Genomic DNA, 24,211 nt, shown 5'->3' with positions numbered 1-24,211 from the left:
TCTACAATTTTGTTTCTGGTGTCCTTTGACAGCTCTTTGGTCTTGGCCATTTTGGAGTGTGACTGTTTGAGGTTGTGGACAAGTGTCTTTTATACTGATAACAAGTTCAAACAGGTGCCATTAATAGAGGTAACGAGTGGAGGACAGAGGAGCCTCTTAAAGAAGAAGTTACAGGTCAGGGAGCCAGAAATCTTGCTTATTTGTAGGTGACCAAATACTTATTTTCTACCATAATTTGCAAATAAATTCATTAAAAATCCTACAATGTGATTTTCTGGATTTTTCTTTCTCATTTTGTCTGTCATAGTTGAAGTGTACCTATGATGAAAATTACAGGCCTCTCTCATCTTTTTAAGTGGGAGAACTTGCACAATTGGTGGCTGACTAAATACTTTTTTGCCGCACTGTATTTTCTCACGTCTCATCTCCAACCTGGGGTGCAGAAGCTTTATAGTCGTCATCTCAACTTTTTAAGGGAGATTTTTTATTACAACATTGTTTATTTTAATGGGGAGCTGTGTGACTTAGTTTTGTAATGTGGTGGTTGGGTTATTGAGGTGTTGGATAATGTTGGAGCAAGTTACTTGAAGCGGTTGTTCATAGCTTCCTTTGTCTCTCTACCATGTCATGTGTGTGGTTTAGTTTATCATTATGCTTATTGTGTTGTCTTTTAAACTGATAAAAAAAGTAATTAAAGGAGAGGTTGAAGCCCAAGAAATAGGATGCAGTAGCATCTCAGATTCCTGTTTTGCCACCATTGACCTTCATTTGATGGAATATATGTTTTGTGTTTTCTATTCATATATTTTTTTTTTAAGAAAGGGATCTGAAAATGTATTTTGGTATAGGACCGGTCTGTTGGGTTTCTGTTAATTTGCCCTCTGAAATTAATTACAATTGGTTTTATTTTAAATTTGTAAAGCATGTTTTCTACTTTACTCTCTCGAAGGATATTTGCTACTGAGCATTGTTGGTGAAAAATCAGTGTATGGTTCTGTAATTCCTGGTATTTTTATGATGATACGGTACAACCTCTCACATGCAGCATTTGTTGTCTGATAATCCTTCTTTCTAGAATACCCCACTGACTGTGTATGTTTAAAGATATTGCTTTGTTCTATTGACATACTCTAACACTCGTGTGAGTGGAGAGAGCATTTTTTATTTTCAACTCTGAACATTGTTTTTGCACATGTGTAGCCTTGTGCTATCATCGCCACTATAATAGAGCGAAAATAGAATGTCTGTTATGTTTCATTCTGTATGAGTTGTGTATGGGGTGAGATTGACTACATTCACTGAATTCTTATCTATTTCAAAGTAACTGCCCAGATGTTCCAGATTTCTATAATTACTTACAATATGAGTGAAGTGGTTTTCCTTCCAATTATTATTTTTAAATTACCTTAAAAACATGTTTTCCTGTGTCGGAATGATGTGGGTGTATTAACAACAACAAAATGGTGTGTGCGTATACCGGTCAAAAATATTCTTGCAAGTCGACCGCTGGTATGCCAGCTCAGCCTCCTCTAGACCTCTGATTGGCCAGCTCATCCTCAGGGAGATGACATGTTCTATGAGGAAATAGCAAGCATTTTTGAAAAGGTCTGTTTGAGGTGGGGTTGTTGTGTTTTTTTCCCAATGTATGCTCCGGCCACAAACGAGTATAGGACGAGTCAACATGAGTTGGATACGAGTTTACTAAATTGTAACTTTTAAGTGAGATTTTCACTTGGCAGTTACTTTAAGTTGTTTTTCCCAAGTGCAATATTTAGATGTGTGTTGTCACAAGCGTTCTATTATAAAGGCTATCGTGGTTAACTAAAATATCAATGCATCCTTTATTCTGTGGACTTTAGTGTCACTTGCAGTAAAATGTTAATAACATTAGATTACTTTCCTTTTGCTCTTTTTTGGTGCCCATTCCCTGAGCAGGTAAGCATTTTGTTTTTACTCCCTTCCATATGTATTTGGACAGCAAAGTGAAAACATTTTATTTGTCTCTATACTCCAGCATTTTAGATTTGAGCTAGAATGTCAGATTTTATTTGAGGGTATTTTCATACATATCTGTTTTACCATTTAGACATCAAATAACTTTATGTATCTAGTCCCCACATTTGAAGAAGTCATAAGTATTTGGACAAATTCACTTAGTGTATCAAAGTAGTCAAACCGTTAAGTATTTGGTCCCATATTCCTTGCACGCAATGATTACATCAAGCTTGTGACTCTACAAACTTGTTGGATGCAATTGCGGTTTGTTTTGCTTGTGTTTTGGTTTATGTTTTGCCCAATAGGGACTGAATAGGAAGAGTCACGTCATCCAAAAACTCTGCAGCTGGAATGACCCGCAGCAAACTCAGTCTGCCTAGTAATGCCATGACAGCCCGATCTAGCCTGCTACAGAAGCAGGGCAAATGTCATTTAAATTCTAATAAAAATATACAATACAGATAAACATAGGATATCAAAACAAATATATGTTCAATATATGAACATTTTGGAAAGAAGTAGGAGGTGCAACCTAAAAATGTGTTGACATCGTTGGACAGGAAAAGGCGCAGCGCTCACTCACCATCGTTTTTTTTATTAGACAAGTTTAAGACATTGACGTTTCATCCTTCATTGGCCTTCAGAATCAATAATAAATCTCAAGAAGGCCGAAACGTCAATCTTTTAAACTTGTCTAATAAAACGACGCATTTTTCCTCTCCAACAATATATGACAAATAAAACGGTCACACTTTTATTTGGATAGTCCCAAATACAATCAATAAACAGGTAGGATATCAACACATCTTGTCAACATGATTAGAGAGTGTTACATGTAAACTGATTAGGAAACGAACTAAAATCAGTTACCAGCTAAATATTTTTAACTTGGATTACTCTTACATTTAGAAAGGATGTTTGCAAAAAAAAACATGACACCTTTCTGTTTTCTCAATTACATTCAATTCAGCATTGAAAGTAGGGGCAAGTTTAAGTTTGTTCCACCTGAGCAGAATATGTGAACGGAGTTGAGCGGTCGGAAATCGCGCTCATTGGTCATGGAGCAGCTCCAGCTCTCCACATCCTTTCCAACGGCTCCTCCAAAAACCACTCTGCGCTCACAGATAATAAAGCTGCCCCTCACAATTTAACCAAACCATATGATTTGAATGAAACGTATTTGAATAAACATTAAAAGGTGAATGTAAGTAGCACTCATAATTTCAAATAGGTTACATGTTGTATTAAACGGCATATAAACACTTTAAATAGGTCAGGAGCCAGACAGGGAGCCTAAGAAGGAATGAAAATGAATTATTCTGGCTATTTATTTCAATTATTTCAAGGCTATAGCCTACAAAGAAATACATTGTGAAGCATTTGCGAGTGCGACACTAGGCTGGTAGGGACATAAAGCGCTCATCAATAAACAACATTTCGTTGTATTAAATCATCGTCTATAAATTGCGCATATAGGCTGGGACATACTTAGAATGAAATACAAATTAAAGGAAACATGCCTTATTAGGCTCAGTCTACAGTGCCTTTTAATTCATTTTTAGAAACACGAGTTTGGCCAGAGTCTGTGGCTTCAGGCTTATGCAATGGTGCCTGTATAGCAGCGGAGAATATCCTCTCCATTCTTGCAGAGCCACTGGAGAAGCTAAACACCTTTAGAGCTACTCTTGCCAGGCTGGGAAGAGATGCAGATTTTTTTTGATGTATTTTTTTATTTAGTGCTTTCAGGAAGTATTCAGACCCCTTGACTTTTTACACATTTTGTTACAGCCTTATTCTAAAATGTATTAAATAGTTTTTTCCCTCCATCAATCTACTCACAATACCCCTTAATGACAAAGTAAAAGCAGGTTTTTAGAAATTGTTGGAAATGCATAAAACAAACTGCTATCACAATTACATACTGGTCAAAAGTTTTAAAAAACCTACTCATTCAAGAGTTTTTCTTTATTTTTACTATTTTCTACATTGTAGAATAATGGTGACGACATCAAAACTATGAAATAACACACGTGGAATAATGTAGTAACCAAAAAGGTGTTAAGCAAATCAAAATATATTTTAGATTCTTCAAAGTAGCCACCCTTTGCCTTGACATCTTTGCACGCTCTTGGCATTCTCTCAACCAGAAATGGAATGCTTTTCCAACAGCCTTGAAGGAGTTCCCACATATGCTGAGCACTTGTTGGCTGCTTTTCCGTCACTCTACAGTCCGACTCATCCCAAACCATCTCAATTTGGTTAAGGTTGGGGGATTGTGGAGGTCATCTGATGCAGCACGCCATCACTCTCCTTGGTAAAATAGCCCTTACACAGCCTGGAGGTGTGTTGGATCATTGTCCTGTTGAAAAACAAATGATAGTCCCACTAAGCCCAAACCAGATGGGATGGCGTATTGCTGCAGAATTCTGTGGTAGCCATGCTGGTTAAGTGTGCCTTGAATTCTAAATAAATCACTGACAGTGTCACCAGCAAGGCACCCTTGCTTTACAGTGGGAAATACACTTGCAGAAGATCATCCGTTCACCCACACCGCGTCTCACAATGACAGCAGTTGGAACCAAAAATCACCTGTTTGGACAAATTTCCACTGGTCTAATGTTCCTTGCTCATGTTTCTTGGCCCAAGCAAGTCTCTTCTTATTATTGGTGTCCTTTAGTAGTGGTTTCTATGCAACAATTTGACCATGAAAGTCTGATTCACACAGTCTCCTCTGAACAGTTGATGTTGAGATGTGTCTGTTACTTGAACTCTGTGAAGCATTTATTTGGGCTGCAATTTCTGTGGCTGGCGACTCTAATGAACTTATCCTCTGCAGCAGAGGTAAATATGTCTCTTCCAATCCTGTGACAGTCCTCATGAGAGCCAGTTTCATCATAGCGCTTGATGTTTTTTTGCGACTGCACTTGAAGACACTTTCAAAGTTCTTGAAATGTTCCGTATTGACTGAACTTCATGTCTTAAAGTAATGATGGACTGTCGTTTCTCTTTGCTTATTTGAGCTGTTCTTGCCATAATATGGACTTGGTTTTTACTAAATAGAGCTATCTTCTGTATACCTCCCCTACCTTGTCACAACACAACTGATGGCTCAAATGCATTTAGAAGGAAATAAATTCCACAAATTAACTTTAAGAAGCCACACCTGTTTATTGAAATGCATTCCAGGTGACTACCACATGAATCTGGTTGAGAGAATGCCAAAAGTGTGCAAAGCTGTCATCAAGGCAAAGGGTGGCTATTTGAAGAATCTCAAAAATAAAATAGATTTTGATTTGTTTAACTTTTTTGGTTACTACATGATTCCATGTGTTATTTCATAGTTTTGTTGTCTTTGCTATTATTCTACATTTTAGAAATTTAGAAAATAGTAAAAAAATAAATAAAAACCTTTGAATGAGTAGGTTTTCTAAAACTTTTGACCGGTAGTATTCAGACCCTTTACTTTGTTGAAGAACCTTTTGACTGTGATTACAGCCTCGAGTCTTCTGGGGTGTGATCCTTCAAGCTTGGCCCACCTGTAATTGGGTAGGTTCTCCCATTTTTCTCTGTAGATCCTCTCAATCTCTGTCAGGTTGGATGGGGAGGGTCGCTGCTCAGCTATTTTCAGGTTTCTCCAGAGATGAGGTTCAAGTCCGGGCTCTGGCTAGGCCACTCAATGACATTCAGAGACTTGTCCCGAAGCCACTCCTGGGTTGTCTTGGCTGTGTGCTTAGGGTTGTTGTCCTGTTGAACCTGTTGAACCTTCACCCCAGTCAGGTCCCGAGTGGTCTGGAGAAGGTTTAGTCAAGGATCTCTCTGTACTTTGCCCCGTTCATCTTTCCCTCCATCCTGACTCGTCTCCCATTCCCTGCCGCTGAAAAACATCCCCACAGCATGATGCTGCCACCACCATGCTTCACCGTAGGGATGGTGCTAGGTTTCTTCCAGATGTGACACTTGGCATTCAGGACAAAGAGTTCAATCTTGGTTTCATCAGACCAGGGAATCTTGTTTCTCATGGTCTGAGAGTCCTTTAGGTGCCTTTTGGAAATCTCCAAGCGGGCTGTTATGTGCTTTTTACATAGGAGTGGCTTCTGTCTTGTCACTCTACCATAAAGGCATGTATGGTGGAGTTCTGCAGAGATGATTGTCCTTCTAGAAGTTTCTCCCATCACCACAGAGGAACTCTAGAGCTCTGTCAGATTTACAATTGAGTTCTTGGTCACCTCCTTGACCAAGGCCCTTCTCACCCGATTGCTCCGTTTGGCTGGGTGACCAGCTCTAGGAAGAGTATTGACGGTTCCAAACTTCTTTCATTTAAGAATGATGGAGGCCACTGTGTTTTTGGGAACCTTCAATGCTGCAGACATTTTTGCTTCCCTTTCCCAGATCTGTGACTCAACACAATCCTGTCTCGGAGCTCTACAGACAATTCCTTCGACCTCATGGCTTGGTTTTTCCTCTGACATGCACGGTCAACTGTGCGACCTTATATAGACAGGTGTGTGCCTTTCCAAATCACGTCCAATTGAATTTACCACAGGTGGACTCAAATCAAGTTATAGAAACATCTCAAGGATGATCAATGGAAACAGGATGCACATGAGCTCAATTTTGAGTCTCATAGCAAAGGGTCTGAATACTTATGTAATTAAGGTATTTATGTTTATTTTTAATACATTTACAAAATTGCAATAAAACCTGTTTTCGCTTTGTCATTATGGGGAATTGTGTGTAGATTGACAAGGGATTTTTTTTATTTAATCCATTTTAAAATAAGGCTGTAATGTAATAATATGGAAAAAGTCAAGGGGTCTGAATACTTTCCGAATGCATTGTATTTACTACTGTGATGTGGTTCCAATTTAAAGGAGAGATGGGACGATTGGTATCCTTGTTGTAGGCCTATGCTACCTCATGAGTATGAAACATCACAGAAAAGGTGAGGAATTTATTATGCAATGATCATATAAATTAAACAAAAAATAGCCTAGAAAATGCTTACTTCTAATTATTTTAAAATGCAAAGATAATATATTTAGTTTCTCTCATCACTATTGGCAGATGCCAGCAGCATACCACTCTGCCAGGAGCATACGACCTATCCCATTACTGACTTGCCACTGACTCTATGCAGGGTTGGTCCTTGTCATCCCTAAATGGGAGACCAGATGCTGCAGGAAGTGGTGTTGGAGGGCCAGTAGCAGGCTCTTTCTTTCCTCTGATCTAAAAAAAAAAAAATGCCTCAGGGCAGTGATTGGGGACATTACCCTCTGTAGAGTACGTCTATTGGATGGGACGTTAAACAGGTGTCCTGACTCTGTTCACTAAAGATCCAATGGCGTTTATCATAAAAGTATGGGTTTTAACCCCGTGTCCTGGCTAAATTCCCAAATCTGGCCATCATAGGCACCCAATCATCCCCAGCTTCCAATTGGCTCATTAATCCCCCCTCCTCTCCCCTGTAACTATTCCCCGGTCGTTGCTGTAAATGGGAAGTGTTCTCAGTCAATTTACCTAGTAAAATTGGGGATAAAAAAAGATAGCATCTTGTTATTAATCTGTTTATTCTTATGAATAAGCTTTTCTATCATACCACCCATGTGCACAAATGACTAATCTACTTGCAATGCTTCAACCACTAGAAGTTGTGCGTACACATGGTCTAAAGTTTACGGGAAGGTGAGTACATTTTCACGTCAAGTTCAGTTTTTGTAAATGCCCACTTTTGCGTGAAAACTGGCACACGCATGTTTTGGTCTATTTTTGTATTTATACACGATTTATTAATGAGGCCCCTTCTGCCAGGAGATTAATACTTCTACTTGTCCTGACATGGTTTTGAAACCTGTTCGGAAGTCTTGCTCGCATACGTGTGCTGTGTCAAAGGCATACCTGGCTCCACAAGGGGGTAAAAGAGTGCTTAACCCCCTAATTTGAAACCTTTGGGGGGCTTTGGAAAGCCACTGGGGCTGTTAGGTATGAATCCTTTGGTCTTCCATAAAAAGCGGGGGGGAAACGGTTCTCTGTGGTAGGCGAAGTGAATAACAACATACGCCTCTGCCTGTAATATTTGTTTTTGGGCGGGGTCAATTTTACAATTAGAGCTGCTTCACTCAACTCTGCCTCACACCACTACAGAGCTAGCTTCTTAGCTAGCAGTAAAAAGCGTTAGTGTTATTAGCCTTAGCCTATTTAGCTAGCAGGAACCAGCTAATCTGCCACTGCCATGATGGATATCAGAAATTGGCCTTGCCACAGTACCCAAACAAAGCCAAAGAAGAGCATTGAGTAGCAACAGCATCAAACCACTGAGGCTGTCACAAAGCCCAGCAGCAATGATGCTGCTGAGCTCTAGCTAGCTCCGCGTGCAGAGCGGTCACCCTCTTCCACAAGTGCTGCCAGAATAATGGCTGCACAGCCCCCTCCACCTATGGCTGTTCCTTATGATCTTGGAAAATAGGAGCCAGCCTCTAGAATCCTACCCTAGTCCCAGGTTTCCTGTCCAAAAACGTTCATTTAATAGCAATTGGTTCAGAGGAAGAGAGTGGCTGGAGTACTCGGTTACTGAAAATGCTGCATTTTGTATCCCATGTCGAAACACTTTTTAATGATGGGTAGCTGGCAAGAAATCACATGTATTTGTCGGCGATTGTGGACATTATTGAGTTACTTGTTTCAAACCAGCAACCACTGAAGTGGACATTGGACATGAGAGTCGGTGGGGGAGGGGGGCAGTGGACTTTTCCTGTATGACGGAATACACTTTCCGAAAAGACAAGGAACTTGCCAAGGGGTTTAGCACCATACCCCACAGTGCCACATACATGTCACGCGATATTCAAAATGAAATCATAGGGCTCATTGGTGAGATTGTCACTGAGGAAGCTACATGCGAAAAGTACTTTGACACACGTGTTCAGTCAGCACAGAAGAAGCATACTACACCCGAGGATAGCTCAACTAATCCAACTGGGGGGGTTCTTACAAGAAGATTTTTGGGGAGAATGGAATGATCGATTCCTCAGGAAGTTCCACAGAGCATCAAGGAGGCTTCAACTGAAGGGTAAGAAACAATCTAGCTGGTTGTTTTTCATAAAGAATCTTGCTTTAGTGTATAGGGCGCTGTCAAAAGCACGTTCACTTTTATGTTTGTGGTACAGCGTGATATAAGCAGAATTCAATATGATTCCAATGCAAGAACCCAAATGATGCCCCTGGGTATAGTAGCTACAGTACATATCAGTAAGTTTCATCATAGAAATCGATACATTCCATTATGGTTTTCTTGGTAGCCTATTGGTTTTCGTGGTTGTAAATGGAACCGTACATATTGGAAATGTGTTTAAGGTAGGTTGGCATTGCTTAATTGATTACGTGGGTCAAATTTGATTCACAGAAGTATATTGCGCCATATCACAACTTGTTATAGGACTATTTATTTGGCAAGACAGCTGTGCATGGCTGCATTGCACTGTAGTAGGCTTTAGGCTATTTGGATCTCCATTCACCTTTTGTTTAATGTGTTTGTTGACTGTTAATGTAACTAGCCTAGATATAGATTGTTGATCTGATATTTAGTTTACTCGGCCTACTACTGTACTTGGTACCGCTGTTTTGTTCTCATTCATTCATTTGGTAGAGCAAGGCCGTTTTAGTAATGAATATAGGCTACAAGATATAGTAGATAGGCTGTTTGCAGTAGGGTAATTCACCTATGTGAATTCAGCCTTACACACAGCTGTCTTGCCAAAATAATGCAAACTAAATGCTGTAAGTAGTAGCCTAGTTATTCATGTATGGAAACAAAAATACTGAATAGCATTTTGGTGTAGGTTGCTGTCTATTGTACTGATACAGCGCAGCGGTGATAGGCTACATATTTCGCACCAACCTGACTGTCACTTCAAAAGCACTCAATGATCTCAGTCTCTGCATTTTAACTTTGTTTATTGTGATATAACTTGATATAAGCCGAATTCAATATAATCCCAATGCAAGAACCCCTCAATTGTGCCCCTTTGCCGATTTCAACTCTCCCCTCGCTTTATCCTGCCGCACCCTTAGCCACTTTATTCTGGCGCACCCTTAGCCACTTTATTCTGGCGCCGGGTCTGGTCAAAGGACCCTTTGATAGTAAATAAAATAGATTTCATAGCTTTCATTGGAAAGGTTATGAACATGACTCGGATTGTGAAAAGAAGAAATGCCATGTTGAAGATTATTGTGGATATGGCAACAGAGTTATTAGTGGCAACAGATGTTAACAGAATGTAGCAGCAAGCTAGCAGCATACCACCCTGCACCCTACTGCTGGCTTGCTTCTGAAGCTGGTTGGTCCTGGTCAGTCCCTGGATGGGAGACCAGATGCTGCTGGAAGTGGTGTTGTAGGGCCAGTAGGAGGCACCCTTTCCTCTGGTCTAAAACAAATATCCCAATGCCCCAGTGCAGAGATTGGGGACATTGCCTTGTGTAGGGTGCCGTCTTTAGGATGGGATGTTAAGCGGATGTCCTGACTCTCTGGTCACTAAAGATCCCATGGCACTTATTGTAAGAGTAGGGTGTTAACCCTGGTGTCCTGGCCTTTCCCAATCTGTCCTTCATACCATCATGGCCACCTAATCATCCCCAGTTTACAATTGGCTAATTCCTCCTCTCTCCTGTAACTATTCCCCAGGTCGTTGCTGTAAATAATGTGTTCTCAGTCAACTTACCTGGTTAAATAAATATGTTACTGGCCACATGATTTTTTAAATGATGAGTAATCCTAAGGATGGATTGTCTCAACATTACAGAGCAAAAGTTTGAAAAGGTTTGATGTGTTTTAGGGACGGGAGGGTTTGTCAGAAGTTAATATGGGTTTTTGTAGTATAGAATTATACAAACCATGATCAATCGCACACTCCAGCACAGTAGTTGGCGGCATGCATGCACCTTAAACGTGTGTGCGGACGGCCATTATACCATAGAAGAAGAAACAATGAAGCCAAATATTTTTTTTAAACGAATTGAACGCACCCCCAATCGGTGGGGCGAAACAGAAACTGTCAGCTGAAGAATAGAGGATGCGTGTTGGTAAGTTTGTAGGCTGTACAATGCAAGGCTTTCCATATTTGATCATACTGTACACTAACTTTTCTCGTAAACATAGGTCGCACGTTTATTGCAAGTGTTCGTTTGAAGTCACTTGTTTAATTGTCGTTCGTCCGTCACAATTTTTTGCCAGTCTTGGGCGGCCAAATTCAATGTCGTAGAAAAAAACTATATACACTAGGACACTTCAACTGATGACTATCCTGGAGATAAAAAAATGTAATAACACTGTTTGCGTAAATCTGACATGTATTGACGGGACAAACAATATTAGCTTACGTTTCGGTACGAATCGCCTTAATCAGAGCCTCTGAAATGTGTTTCTTCCTTCAATCAATCGATCAGATTTACGCCGCAACCGATTGCTCCTTGTTTTTATTCTCCCGGATAATCTTCAATAGAAGTGTTCTGGGGTTAATTCATTTTGGGGGGATTTTAAAGTCCCATCAGTCAAGCACCAGCTGATTCCCTTTTTGTTTCAACTGGGCAGGGCTGAAGCTTGGGTAGGTTATACTTTTTTCCAAAGTTCTATGTCGTGTTTGAAAGTGCAATTTTTTTTAACTATATGGATTTACATGTGGTTACCATCGGGAAAGATGATATCGCGGCTACCAGTGTCCCAGTTTAGAGTTTATATATTGGGAAGAGTGGATTTGGTCAGTTTAGAGTGGAGTTGTTTATTTGTCGATGTGTGGTGACGTCATCAAGCAGCTGGTTAGGTTCTGAGCGCTGGGGAGTCTTGAGTAATTAGATGAAAGGTGACTTGTTTTTTACATTTTGTATCTTTATTTAACTAGGCAAGTTAAGAACAAATGCTAATTTACAATGATTGCCTACACCGGACGACGCTGGGCCAATTGTGCGCACAATGGGACTCCCAATCACGACCGGTTGGGATAGAGCCTGGAATCGAACCAGGGTCTGTAGTGACTCCTTTAGCACTGATATGCAGTGCTAAAGGAGTCACTAGGATCAGTACTCTGGGAATCTGGTAGTTTGAGCGGGTGAAGGACGCACCGACAATGGCTGTTCTGTTCTCCATACACCTGTCAGATGTCAGTAAATGTTGGTCGTGCATATTGTTGTATGGCGAAGAGGAAATTAACAACACGCACCTTGCGGACTGCGGTGATAGAATACAGATTGGTGGAACTGTGGAGAGAACCCAATGCCTTTTCAATGGGCGAGTTCGTTTTACATGGCCCGGTGCCCCGGTTTAGTGGATTTGTTGTTTTAGACCGTTTCAAGTGCAAAACGAACTGTACCAATATTACATCTGCTTCCCTACCATGACAAAAAAACAAAAGGTAATACAATTATTATTATTGCATATTGCGTCTATATTCTGGGCCTCCGTCTCTTTAAAACAAATATTTCTACACCGAAAGTGCACACTAATAAAGCAGCTCACTGTTTGTGTGTCGGATTTTTTTTCCTACGACAACCGAGAAACGCAGGGTATGATCAACTAGGGAATCATCGTAATATGTGAGCACCCACGTCCTGGGGTTGAGGATGGACGGAAATATTTGGGAGCACGTCCGTAAGTCGTGTAGTGTTTTAACGATGCATACTTCCTACAACGGCCGAATATGACGGCTAACATACGTTTCCCAAAACACCACAAAGAGAGAACGTTCGCTATGCATTAGTAACTTGGGCTAGGATCAGTACGACAGGACTCGCGGGTCAAAGGATGCACCGATGATGGCTGTTCCGTTCTCCAGAACCCTGTCTGATGCACTAGTGTTCAACTGCAATTCCGGGGTTCCTGCATGAACACCCCATTGGCCCCCCTCCCCCTCTAGCACTATCTTCATGCTTGTGACACTTTAAAATTTTAAATCCATGTTTTGTATCGAGTGACAAATACATTTTGCATGTGTGTCAATCTTTGTTTTGGTCGCACTGTGTGACGCGCGTCAACTACGTCTACACGTGGCCGCGTCGCATAGAAACGACTAGTTCCTGCAAAGATGCTGGAAAATGCTAGATGCGGGGCAGCAAGGGTGCGTTCGTAAATTTACTCTGGCCATCTACACCGATTTCAGAAGACACTCATATGAGTGTGCCAGAGCGAAGAATAACTGACGAATTTACGAACGCTCAACACCCGTTGAATATGGCAAAAAAAAAAAAAAGTTTCGGCAAAAACGCGTAATTTAAATTGTTGACAGCAGCATAGTGACAGTCACCAGCGCTCTGGATAACATGAACAGCCTAACCAGCTCTGCTAGTATGTCTGGAAGTAGCTAGCCAACGTTACCGTGGATGCTTGACTGCCGTTGTGAGGTCAGAACGCTCGTATAAACCCTTCTCCCCGATTAGAGCGACCCCAGAGCGCACCTCTGGCAATCCAGATTGAATTTACGAACACACCCTAAAATGGCTAGGAACCTCCTCGTGACGTACAAAACATGAATTTAATAAAAAAAATATTTTCTGTTTTTTTGTAGAACCCCCTGCAACTGGATACTGACATTTTATAAGGCACCCTTTCCCCGAATCAAGAACGAAGACGTTGTCGCAAGAGCAGGTTAGTTGAATAATCAATTTCAACGTTTTGTATAAGCTAACGTTAACCTGTAATGGAAACATGGTTATTACATATCTGGCGTACAAGCATATAAACTTGTCAGTCATATATACCGGAACAAGGTTGGTTTGATTTGTTGATTCTTAGTAGCCTAGTCTTCTATTGACTAGGCCTATAAATTAAGGCTTTAGGACAATATTTAGTGTACATTTTGATAAATGTTGTCAACAGCCTTTTTTAAAAATGTTTTTGCTAAGTCAGTTTGTAAGAGGAGTCCTGTGCTAGTTGCATCTTTTAATCTTTGACATTTGGCACACACAACCAAACCAGTAATTTTAGAGGTTAGTCCGATGTAATGATTTTTATATCTCCTTATTTAAACTTTCAAAGCTCAGATATAGTGTGATTATTCAGAAATAAAATAATGTTTTTGGTCTAGGTTTGGTTTATATTTCTGTATGTGTGCGCTCTAGTGTCTCAGGTATGGATTGGATAGCTGTGTTCACATCCTTGGAGGCGGTGTGTAAGGAAAACATCACTGCTCTGTCTGGGCCTCCTGACTTGCCATATGGCGACGTGTCCAGGCGCTTGGTGACATGCATGAGAAAGATTCAGGACCATGGTCGTGCCCTGGAACCTGTGGTTTCTGGCATCACTGCAGTCTACCACCACTATGACTTTGACTCTGATACCCCTGGGAATGGGTATCGCACACTGGTCAAGGTAGGGTAGAATTATCACTCTGTGATTGCCTCTCATTCTCTTGCCACAGAGGGGAAAATAGGAGGGAGCAGGGCTGGTCCTGGATGTTCTGCCGCCGTAGGCGAGACCATAATATGCTACAAATTTTAGCACAGCTGGTTTTTAGGCCATATAGTCAGGACAATGTCAATAACATAGTCTAATATTTTCAATCGGATTACATTGATAAAATCACCAATACCCTAGAGGTTCTGCCGCCCTAGGTGAGACAAAAATGATTACATCTTAGACATCCTATAGAATCTAAGCATGGCACTTTCAAAAGTTACCTTTCCACCCAGAAACAGTTTTCTGCATCAGTAGAGCCTATAAGCTTCAACAGCTGGCTACTCGTCCGTTATATAACCCAACAACATAAGTGCTTCCCTAAAAGCTGCTTGGGTTTAAACAAACATCTTGTCTTTTCAGAAAGAGAAAAGACAGAATAGCAAAGTATTTATTTTTTTGATCTCCTCGAATATTATAGGCTGCAGTTTAGCTTCAGACTGTCATGGAGAGGAATCAATATATCACCACATGGGTCAGAGTCACTTCTTTCACAGACATTTCAGAGCTTGTTTCTACCATAAGGCATCAGAGTTAAGCATTGTTCTAGAACGCTTGATATAATCTGGATACATTTTATGTATTTATTTCAAAATGTAAAGCAAACCAATAGATACCCTTTGTTAAAGAAAAGGGCAAAAGGATACGTGATACCCTCACTCAATTCGAGCCCTGGTTTTAGTCAAACACACCAAGCCCTTCCCAGGCACGGAGGTATTTAGATAATTGTGTCTGTCAAACAGGTAGGCTTACCACTTATTTTTTTGAAAGATTAAGAAATAATCTCCAATTATATGTTTATGCCCATAGAAAATGTTGGTGCATGAGTGCACATATAGAAGGTCCCTTTCCAGGCAGAAGGGAATTTTACTTGAACCCCTTCATCGGAGAGTTACAATGTTGCTATCACTATGCAACCTACTACCTATAGGAGGAAAATAAGTAACATTTTTTTTATCCAATTGGTAGTTAGTCTTGTCTCATCGCTGCAACTCCCGTATGGACTCGGGAGAGGCGAAGGTCGAAAGCCATGCGTCCTCCGAAACACACCCCAACCAAGCCGCACTGCGTCTTAACACGATGCCCACTTAACCCGGAAGCCAGGCACACCAATGTGTCGGAGGAAACGCAGTACGCCTGGCAACCGTGTAAGCTTGCACTGCGCCCAGCCCGCCACAGGAGTCGCTAGTGTGCGATGGGACCAGGACATCCCTGCCGGCCAAACCCTCACCTAACCCAGACGATGCTGTGTGCGCCGCCCCATGGGTCTCCCGGTCGCGGCCGGCTGCGATAGAGCCTGAACTCGAACCCAGAATCTCTAGTGGCACAGCTACCACTGTGATGCAGTGCCTTAGACCACTGTGCGACTCAGGTGGCCGGAAAACAAGTTTCTTATTAATAATATCCCACCTGTTATCACACATGGCACGACCACATAATTGTTACAATTACAATAAAAATAACACTTATATAACATATTTAACATATTTTTATATTCCTGTAGAACTGTAAAACAGAGTAAGATCATTTGAGCTTTAGAAACAACTGCTTTCATAAATGCATGACAGGCCTCGTTTCACTGGAGCAGTGTAAAATAAGCTTCATGTCAATGACCTAGACTTAATGAATTGTTTTTATTTACATATTGAATTTATTTCATCTCCACCTAGTGGCCTCTCCTCTGCTGTGGCGCTGCATTACAGTTAGCAATGTTTTCTCTTGGTAGCGGTCCATGGTCCTGAAATCAAATCATCTGAGTTTGATTGGACCCCAGCCTGATCTCCAGCTCCTTCCACCTCTGGAAACTATCTAGGTGGTCATGTGACTTCTCATGAGAGCTGAGGAGGTGGCACAGATTCTTCCACTCCCTGATTCCATCCCTGACCAGCACAGATTTGCACTCATGTGAAAAAAGCTTGCAGCAAAAACAGAGAAGGCTGCATCGTTTTTGTTGGAATAGACAAGCCTTGGTCTCTCCACTCTCTCCCCATTCGCCATCCTCCTATTGTAGTTGGCCACTGAACACTTTTGTTGCCCCTCATCTCTTTGGAAATTCCCCTCCTTATCCTGATGTGGCCCAGCCTGCACTAGCATCCCGTAAAGATCCCTTTATATATTTTGGCCACTCACCGGGATCTTTTTTGTTGTTGTATGGGAGTCGGATTTAACAGCACCACCACCACTGTCATCCGGGATGGGGAGCGACGAGTCTGGGTCAATAATAGTAGGATCTTCGCCGGCATTGTTTGGAGGTGTGGTTAGGCCTGGTGCGACCACCTGTACTTGTCCAGCCAGAGAGCTGCCATCACCAGGGGCTTGTCGTTCTCGCCGAATAAATGGCTGGTCCTCGTAGGCTTGTCATTCTCCCCAACGGCTGATGGACATTGCTGCACGCGGATAAATTTCACCAGCAAATTTCTTTGGTTTAGAGATTATGCCTCTTTTCTCATTTTTTTATTTTTTATTTTTTTATATTCGATTCCTGATTAGTTTTTGTCTCTTTGACATGGTAGAAAATTGTTTCAGATCTCTATAGATTACTTTTAGCTAAAATAATATCCACTAGTAGTAGCTAGCCAAAGTTAACAGGATAGGTTAGGCTACTGCCTTAATCACTAATCGTCTTCGTCACAAAAAAATGAAAAAATAACTGGCAGATTCAATGTTTCGAAATTGGATAATCTCATATAAACACACATCACCATAGCTACCAAGGAAAGTGGGAGTGAACTTCGGGAGAAGTGGGAATGGGGTGCCGCGGGTAGTGAAGCAGCCAATCAGGGGCACCCGGATGGCGGCAGCCAATTGTCAAAATGCAGCCCCAAATTCAAGAATCTTGCCTAATGGGAGGGCCGGCCCTGGGAGGGAGTGATGGAGCTCCTTTGATTATTAAAACAAATTTATATTTTACATCTTTGTATTCATATTTCAGAACAAACAAAATATAATCTAATTTCACAGGTGTTGCAGTCTTGCCTTCTGCACATCATCCACAACGGCCGCTACATTGCCTCTAACTGCCACAGGGCCTTCTTCAGGGCCGACCACAATGCCTCAGAGATGGAAGCCTATGGCAGTGTCCTGTGCCAGCTACGGGCCCTCCTCTACATTGCCCAGGGAATGCTCCACGACAACAGTCCCGGGCAGCTGTACGGAGAGCAGGACGGAGAGCTGAGCAGGTGGTTGGTGAGGGAGTATGCCTCCATGCACAAGGCCTGCTTCTACGGCCGCTGCCTCGGCTTTCAGGTCAGTCACCACCAGGGGGAGATGCTATAGAGCAGTGGTTCTCAACCGGGGGTACTAGAGATATATTCCCTCTGTAAATTGTATATCCTCACTGTAAATCAGCTTTTCTCCACAGTTTTATGTTCACTATGTTTATATTGTATATCCTGTATGTTGACTTACTGTCTGTATTCTGTATGTACGTTGTTTATTGCTGGCAGCAACTATTCGCTAAGTCAAATTCCAGGTAAGTGTAAATGTACTTGGTGAATGAATAGATTCTGAAATATTTTTTCCCCCTCTGCTTCCACAGTTCTCATCTTCCCTTCGTCCGATCCTGCAGTCATTAATCATAAGTATGGTCTCGTTTGGAGAGAGCTACGAAAAACAGCATTCCGGGTTAGGTCAGTCTCTGAGTTCTTTGGGCTGTATCAAGTTGTAAAACTATACATGTTAGTTGTCATAACAACTGACTGATTATCTACCTTGTAGGGCCTATTGCAAGATTTATGGTAATCCTTTGTCATTTTACAAAGTTAGTGTGCAGTGCTATACTGACTTCCCAATTCCTCCATATCCCTTAGGCATGGCAGCATTCTCCCTCCTTACCTCTGGGAAGTATGTCATCGATCCAGAGCTGAGAGGAGAAGAATATGAGAGGATCACCCAGAACTTGGACATGAAGTTCTGGAAGTCCTTCTGGAACCTCACCGAATCAGAGCTTGTATCGGTGAGGGGAGGAGGCTCTTAACTAATTCTACTGATAGGTGTTGTATGCTTCCTGAAGTCTTTGCGCATCTCGTTGGTCTTATTGGTATTGAGGACCAAGTGTGATTCATCACACCACTCTACAAAGGGGGAGCTGTGTTTCTCCTACTTACTCAGTCTCTCCTTGCTTACTCCATCTTCCTGTTTGTTTCCTTTTCTGACTGTTTGCAATGTCCTCCATCTTTTTTGTCCATCCATTCCACAGGGCTTTGCCAGTTTAACCTCTACCCTAGTGCAGGTAAACCTCACCCTGACCATACCCCCTGAACCACTACTCCTCCCCCTGGTCTCAGACCCCCGTCTCTCTACCCCTGTGTCCCCGCCAGTGGCCCACTGGGGCCCTGGACCTGTCAACATGCGCCTCATCTCCTATGAGCTTCGAGAAGGACAGGTGAGAACTCCGCTTTTACCTTGTGCTTATTATCTGATGATTTTATCACAGGTCTACACTGTTTTATCAATCATATTACTGTAAAAAGGGTTCAGTTATGATGCATACATCTTACCCTCTCTCTTTCTTCAGGACAGTAAAGAGCTGCTAGCCTTCACTCGTACAGAAGCTCCACCCATTTCCCTGTCTTTAGTACCGTTTGGTGCCCAGAAGCGACCTCCTTCCCCCTGGCTGTTGATCCACTTCCATGGAGGAGGCTTCGTGTCCCAGACCTCCAAATCCCATGAGGTACATAGGCCTGGGGTAGTGGTGTGTCGCCTGAAATGACTTATGCTAAACCCAAACCCTAGTTTCAAAGTAATTTCATATTGTTGAACCTTGCTGTTTAATTTTCCTGTCACATCTCCATCTGTCCTCCATCTCCCAGAACTATCTGAAGAGCTGGTCCAAGGATCTGAATGTTCCCATCCTGTCTGTGGATTACTCCTTGGCACCTGAGGCCCCCTTTCCCAGAGCCCTGGAGGAGTGCTTCTACGCCTACTGTTGGGCCCTCAAGAACTGCCATCTTCTGGGTCAGTGTCATTACCACTGTGTTAGAGCTAAGAGCCAAAGGCAATGGTTTCTTAGCTCGACAGAGGACCCTCGGCTCAATCATATTGGTACATCTTATATTGCAGTATTACAACAAAACGTCTGTCGAACCCGCTGGTACTGATTGGTCTGTTCCTCTGCCCTAGGCTCCACTGCTGAGCGTGTGTGTCTGGCTGGGGACAGTGCTGGGGGGAACCTCTGCATCACTGTGTCCATGAGGGCCATTGCCTGCGGTGTGCGCATCCCTGATGGAATTATGGCTGCATATCCTGCTACCCTGCTCACCATTGAAGCCTCGCCCTCCCGCCTTCTCACCAGCTTTGACCTACTGCTGCCCTTAGGGGTGCTCTCCAAGTGTATCAACGCCTACACAGGTGAGGAAGTGAAAGGCATGAGAGGGTATTATTCCAAGGTTATGTAAAAGGTAGTTAAAATCACACTCCAGTCTTTTATTTTACTTTTTTTTAAACATTTGTCATTTAGCAGATGCTCTTATCCACAGCGACTAGTTAAATATCTAGGTGGGACAACCACATATCACAGGCATAGAAAGTACATTTTTCCTCAGAGTAGCTATCACTACCTTACTGTATTTATATGTGTGGTATTGTTTTTCAATAGGAAAAGTTAAGTTACTTTATTTCTCCTTTTTTCCAATTGACCTTGTCTTTCTCTTTTTCACCCCCTCCAGGTGTAGACTCTGAGACAGTTCAGCCTACAGAGGGGATCAGCACATTGAGCGCTCTAGGTAGAGACACAGCCTCGCTGATCAGTGACCTCTCACACGGGGCGTCCAAATGGATCCAGTCCTTCATTCCCGCAGAGGTCCTAGGGTCATGGTCATCGTCTCACCGGAGGTCCTTGGACAACAAGGCCCACCAGAGATCAGTGTTGCCATGTTCACCCGACTCCTCCTCAGGGCCCAGGGACTACCCAGAAGGCTTTGCGCCCCTGCGATCCGAGCGCCTGTCTGTGATCCAGCCGCGTAGCTGTCCCTCCGTCAAGAACCCATTTGTGTCACCCCTGCTAGCCTCTGACGACCTACTGCGTGGACTACCACATGTACACTTAGTGGTGAGAGAGGAGGGATGGGGAGGGGGCGAGTCAATGCATTTAAGACAGGGTTTTCCAAACTCCGTCCTCGAGACACAAGGGGTGCACGTTTTGGTTTTTGCTCTAGCACTACACAGCCAATTCAAATAATCAATTAATCATCAAGTTTTGATCATTTGAATCAGCTGTGAAGTGTTAGGGTGAAAACCAAAACGTGCACCCCTTGTGGTCCTGAGGACGGAGTTAGGGAAATGCTGATTTAGGAAGACGGGTTTGTAGGTTGAGAGGGATGGAAAAGATAAAGAAAGAAAAACCAAGACACATTTTAAGGCTTATTTTGTCCTTGTTCACTGGTCTCTATCTCACTCCACAATTGATGGTCTTTCCACTTTAATCTCTGAGTTTTCTGTAGTTTTTACTCCCCTGTCTGTCCCCACAGGCCTCTGCACTGGATGCTTTGCTGGATGACTCTGTGATGTTCGCCAGGAAACTGCGGAATATGGGCCAACCAGTGACCCTAAGGGTAGTGGAAGACCTCCCACATGGCTTCCTTAGCCTATCGGGATACGCAGAGGAGATAAAGGTGGCCTCCGACATCTGCGTAGAGCGAATCAGGGAGGTCTTCCAGCAGACAACTCTGCCTTCCTGTACTCGCAAGTGACCAATGTTTGAAAGGAATAATAATGGGGCTGACCATCTGGCTAATAAAACCAAGGGGAAAACTAGTTGTTGTCCTCACGAAAGTGAAAGATAACACCCTTGCCTTTCTTGCACTTTTCTGACTAGCACTGACTGAATGCTGCTTTATTGAGGAAAACATTTTCTAATTATGAGTGATATTTGAAGTTACTGGTTAAAGAGCATCTGCTGAGGGTGATGTCAATGTTCACAGTTTAGTGTTTTTTAGTCCAGGAAAGGGTCATGTCATTTGTAATCAATTAAATGTCATATTGCTTATGGTTTGAGAACAATACTGACACAAAAATGCAATTTCACACATTTTTATTGAGTTTAAAAAAAAAACACTTGCGTGTCAGAGGGTGAGAGAGACGTTGAGTGTCCTGGGAGGCTGTGGCTTTAGCAAGGGGCTTTGTGTGGGCTTAACAACCGTGTCTCCCTGTGGCTAGACACCTTCACCTCAGGATCATGGGGTAAACCTTCCCATACCTGTGAGCCTCAGACAACAATAACACAATGCTGGGATGTCCTGTATACCCAACCGTATACCCTACCAAAAAAAGCAGATACCAATTAATCGGCAGATTTACATTTTAAAAAATACAAATACAAATGTATACATATATTTGTAATAATGACAATTACAACAATACTGAATGAACACTTTTATTTTAACTTAATATAATACATCAAATCAATTCAAATCAAAGTATTTGTCACGTGTGCCGAATACAACAGGTGTAGTAGACCTTACAGTGAAATGCTTAAGCAATTTAGTGTCAAATAAATAATGAAACCTGTTCAATCTGGTTTAAATAATGCAAAAACAGTGTTGGAGAAGAAAGTAAAAGTGCAATATGTGCCATGTAAAAAAGCTAACGTTTAAGTTCCTTGCTCAGAACGAAAGTTGGTGGTTCCTTTTAACATGACTCTTCAATATTCCCAGTTAAGAAGTTTTAGGTTGTAGTTATTATAGGAATTATGACGCGTTGACTATTTCTCTCTATACCATTTGTATTTCATATACCTTTGACTATTGGATGTTCTAATAGGCACTATAGTATTGCCAGCCTAATCTCGGGAGTTGATAGGCTTGAAGTCATAAACAGCGCTGTGCTTCAAGCATTGCTAAGAGCTACTGGCAAACGCAGTAAAGTGCTGTTTGAATGAATGCTTACGAGCCTGCTGCTGCCTACCACCGCTCAGTCAGACTGCTATATCAAATCATAGACATAATTATAATATAATAAACACAGAACTACGAGCCTTTGATCATTAATATGGTAGAATCCGGATACTATCATTTCAAAAACAAAACGTTTATTATTTCAATCAAATACGGAGCCGTTCTGTATTTTATCTAATGGGTGGCAACCCTAAGTCTAAATATTGCTGTTACATTGCACAACCTTCAATGTTATGTCATAATTGTGTGAAATTCTGGCAAATTAATTACGCTCTTTGTTAGGAAGAAATGGTCTTCACACAGTTCGCAATGACCCAGGCAGCCCAAACTGCTGCATATACCCTGAGTCTGCTTGCACTGAATGCAAGAGAAGTGACGCAATTTCCCTAGTTAATATTGCCTGCTAACATGCATCTATTTTAACTAAATATGCAGGTTTAAAAATGATTTTAAGTAAGGTATTGATGTTTATGGTTAGGTGCATTTGTGCAACAATTGTGCTTTTTTTGCGAATGTGCTTTTGTTAAATCACCTGTTTGGTGAAGTTGAAGTAGGCTGTGATTCGATGGTACATTTAACAGGCAACGCTTTGATTATATGCAACGCAGGACAAGCTAGTTAACTTCACATGGTGGTTGATATTAGTAGGTTATGTGAAGATTTGTTTTTTATAAGATAAGTTTCATGCTAGCTAGCAACTTAGCTTGGCTCCTTGCAGCCACAAGGTCCTTTTGATGCTCCACTCGCGTAACAGGTGGTCAGCCTGCCACACAGTCTCCTCGTGGATTGCAATGTAATCAGCCACAATCGGCATAAAAAAGTCTGATTACCGATTTGTTATGAACTTGAAATTGGCCATAATTAATCAGCCATGCCGATTAATCGGTCGACCGCTAATCTCTTGGTCACAGATACCTAAATAAAAAAATCGGCCTTGTGATCTCTTTACGGTATTCTTGTTCATTCAAATTGCCATCGATAAAATGCAATTGTTTGTTGTCTGTACCTTATGCCTGAACATACCATAACCCAATTGCTGCCATGGGGCACTCTGTTGTGAGGCCGGTTGGACGTACTGCCAAATTCTCTAAAATTATGGGAGGTGGCTTATGGTAGAGAAATTAACATTAATTTCTGGCAACAGCTCTAGTGAGCATTCCTGCAGTCATCATGCCAATTGCACACTCAACTTGAGACATCTGTGGCATTGTGTTGTGAGTGGCCCTTTTGTCTTATTGTCCCCAGCACAAGGTGCACCTGTGTAATGATCATGCTGTTTAATTTGATTCTGATATGCCACACATGTCAGGTGGATGGATTATCTTGGCAAAGGAGAAATGCTCACTAACAGGAATGTAAACAAATTTGTGCACAAAATGAGAGAATTAAGCTTTTTGTGGGTATAGAAACTTTTTGGGATCTTTTATTTCAGCTGTTTTATATTTTTGTTCAGTGTAGTTGCTTATATCTTGTGTGCCTGATGATGCCCCTCATCCCTTATTCTGTACTGGGCTTGCAATATCAAGTGTGCCAAGTGTGATCTCAATAAAATGATTCATTGTCTAGTCTTTCTCAAACCAACGCCGGTCCATGGAGGAATGCATGCTGGTCTAGAGTGTATTTGTATTGAATATGATTTAGTTGGCTTTTTTGTGGTCTGTGGCATATTTGACTCATATAAATACTTGCCTTGGGCCTACTTGCACAATGCACTGAACTAAGCACTTGCCGCACTAAAAAAATTGTTGGCATGACTGTGTTTAGCTACACCACACAAGCTAGCTCTGCTGCGCAGCCTGCATTCTTATAAAGAAAAATGTACCTTCAACTAGGCAAGTCAGTTAAGAACAAATTCTTATTTACAATGACGGCCTACCCCCAGCCCCCC

The 24,211-nt window shown here is 42.0% G+C and overlaps 1 protein-coding gene across 9 annotated transcripts; it reads left to right on the top strand.

The window, feature by feature from the left end:
- Positions 1 to 1,640: 1,640 nt before the first annotated feature.
- lipe1 (hormone-sensitive lipase subtype 1) lies at positions 1,641 to 23,900 on the top strand. Of its 9 annotated transcripts, none has more exons than XM_090216504.1 (12): positions 1,641 to 1,935; positions 13,545 to 13,624; positions 14,106 to 14,347; positions 17,393 to 17,677; positions 17,970 to 18,060; positions 18,241 to 18,386; positions 18,630 to 18,815; positions 18,948 to 19,103; positions 19,243 to 19,387; positions 19,553 to 19,780; positions 20,098 to 20,480; positions 20,899 to 23,900. In XM_090216504.1, exons 3-12 carry the CDS (start codon positions 14,108 to 14,110, stop codon positions 21,118 to 21,120), a joined length of 2,082 nt encoding a protein of 693 aa, XP_090072630.1. In that variant the 5' UTR covers positions 1,641 to 1,935; positions 13,545 to 13,624; positions 14,106 to 14,107; the 3' UTR covers positions 21,121 to 23,900.
- Positions 23,901 to 24,211: the final 311 nt, after the last annotated feature.

This window comes from Oncorhynchus mykiss, chromosome 23, assembly GCF_057628025.1.
Source record: "Oncorhynchus mykiss isolate SJ-2025 chromosome 23, ASM5762802v1, whole genome shotgun sequence".
NCBI classification, from domain to species: Eukaryota; Metazoa; Chordata; class Actinopteri; order Salmoniformes; family Salmonidae; genus Oncorhynchus; species Oncorhynchus mykiss.
Note: the sequence above shows the minus strand (reverse complement) of the source record. Positions and strands in the feature narration are given on the sequence as shown.

What these genes read in the sequence shown, in the direction of transcription:
- lipe1 (XM_021580073.3), top strand. Translation starts at nt 7,607, where the DNA reads ATGACTAATCTACTTGCAATGCTTCAACCACTAGAAGTTGTGCGTACA. An exon ending in GGTATCGCACACTGGTCAAG is followed by an intron (nt 14,348 to 17,392) that starts GTAGGGTAGAAT and finishes CTAATTTCACAG; the next exon opens with GTGTTGCAGTCTTGCCTTCT. An exon ending in CCGAATCAGAGCTTGTATCG is followed by an intron (nt 18,387 to 18,629) that starts GTGAGGGGAGGA and finishes TCCATTCCACAG; the next exon opens with GGCTTTGCCAGTTTAACCTC.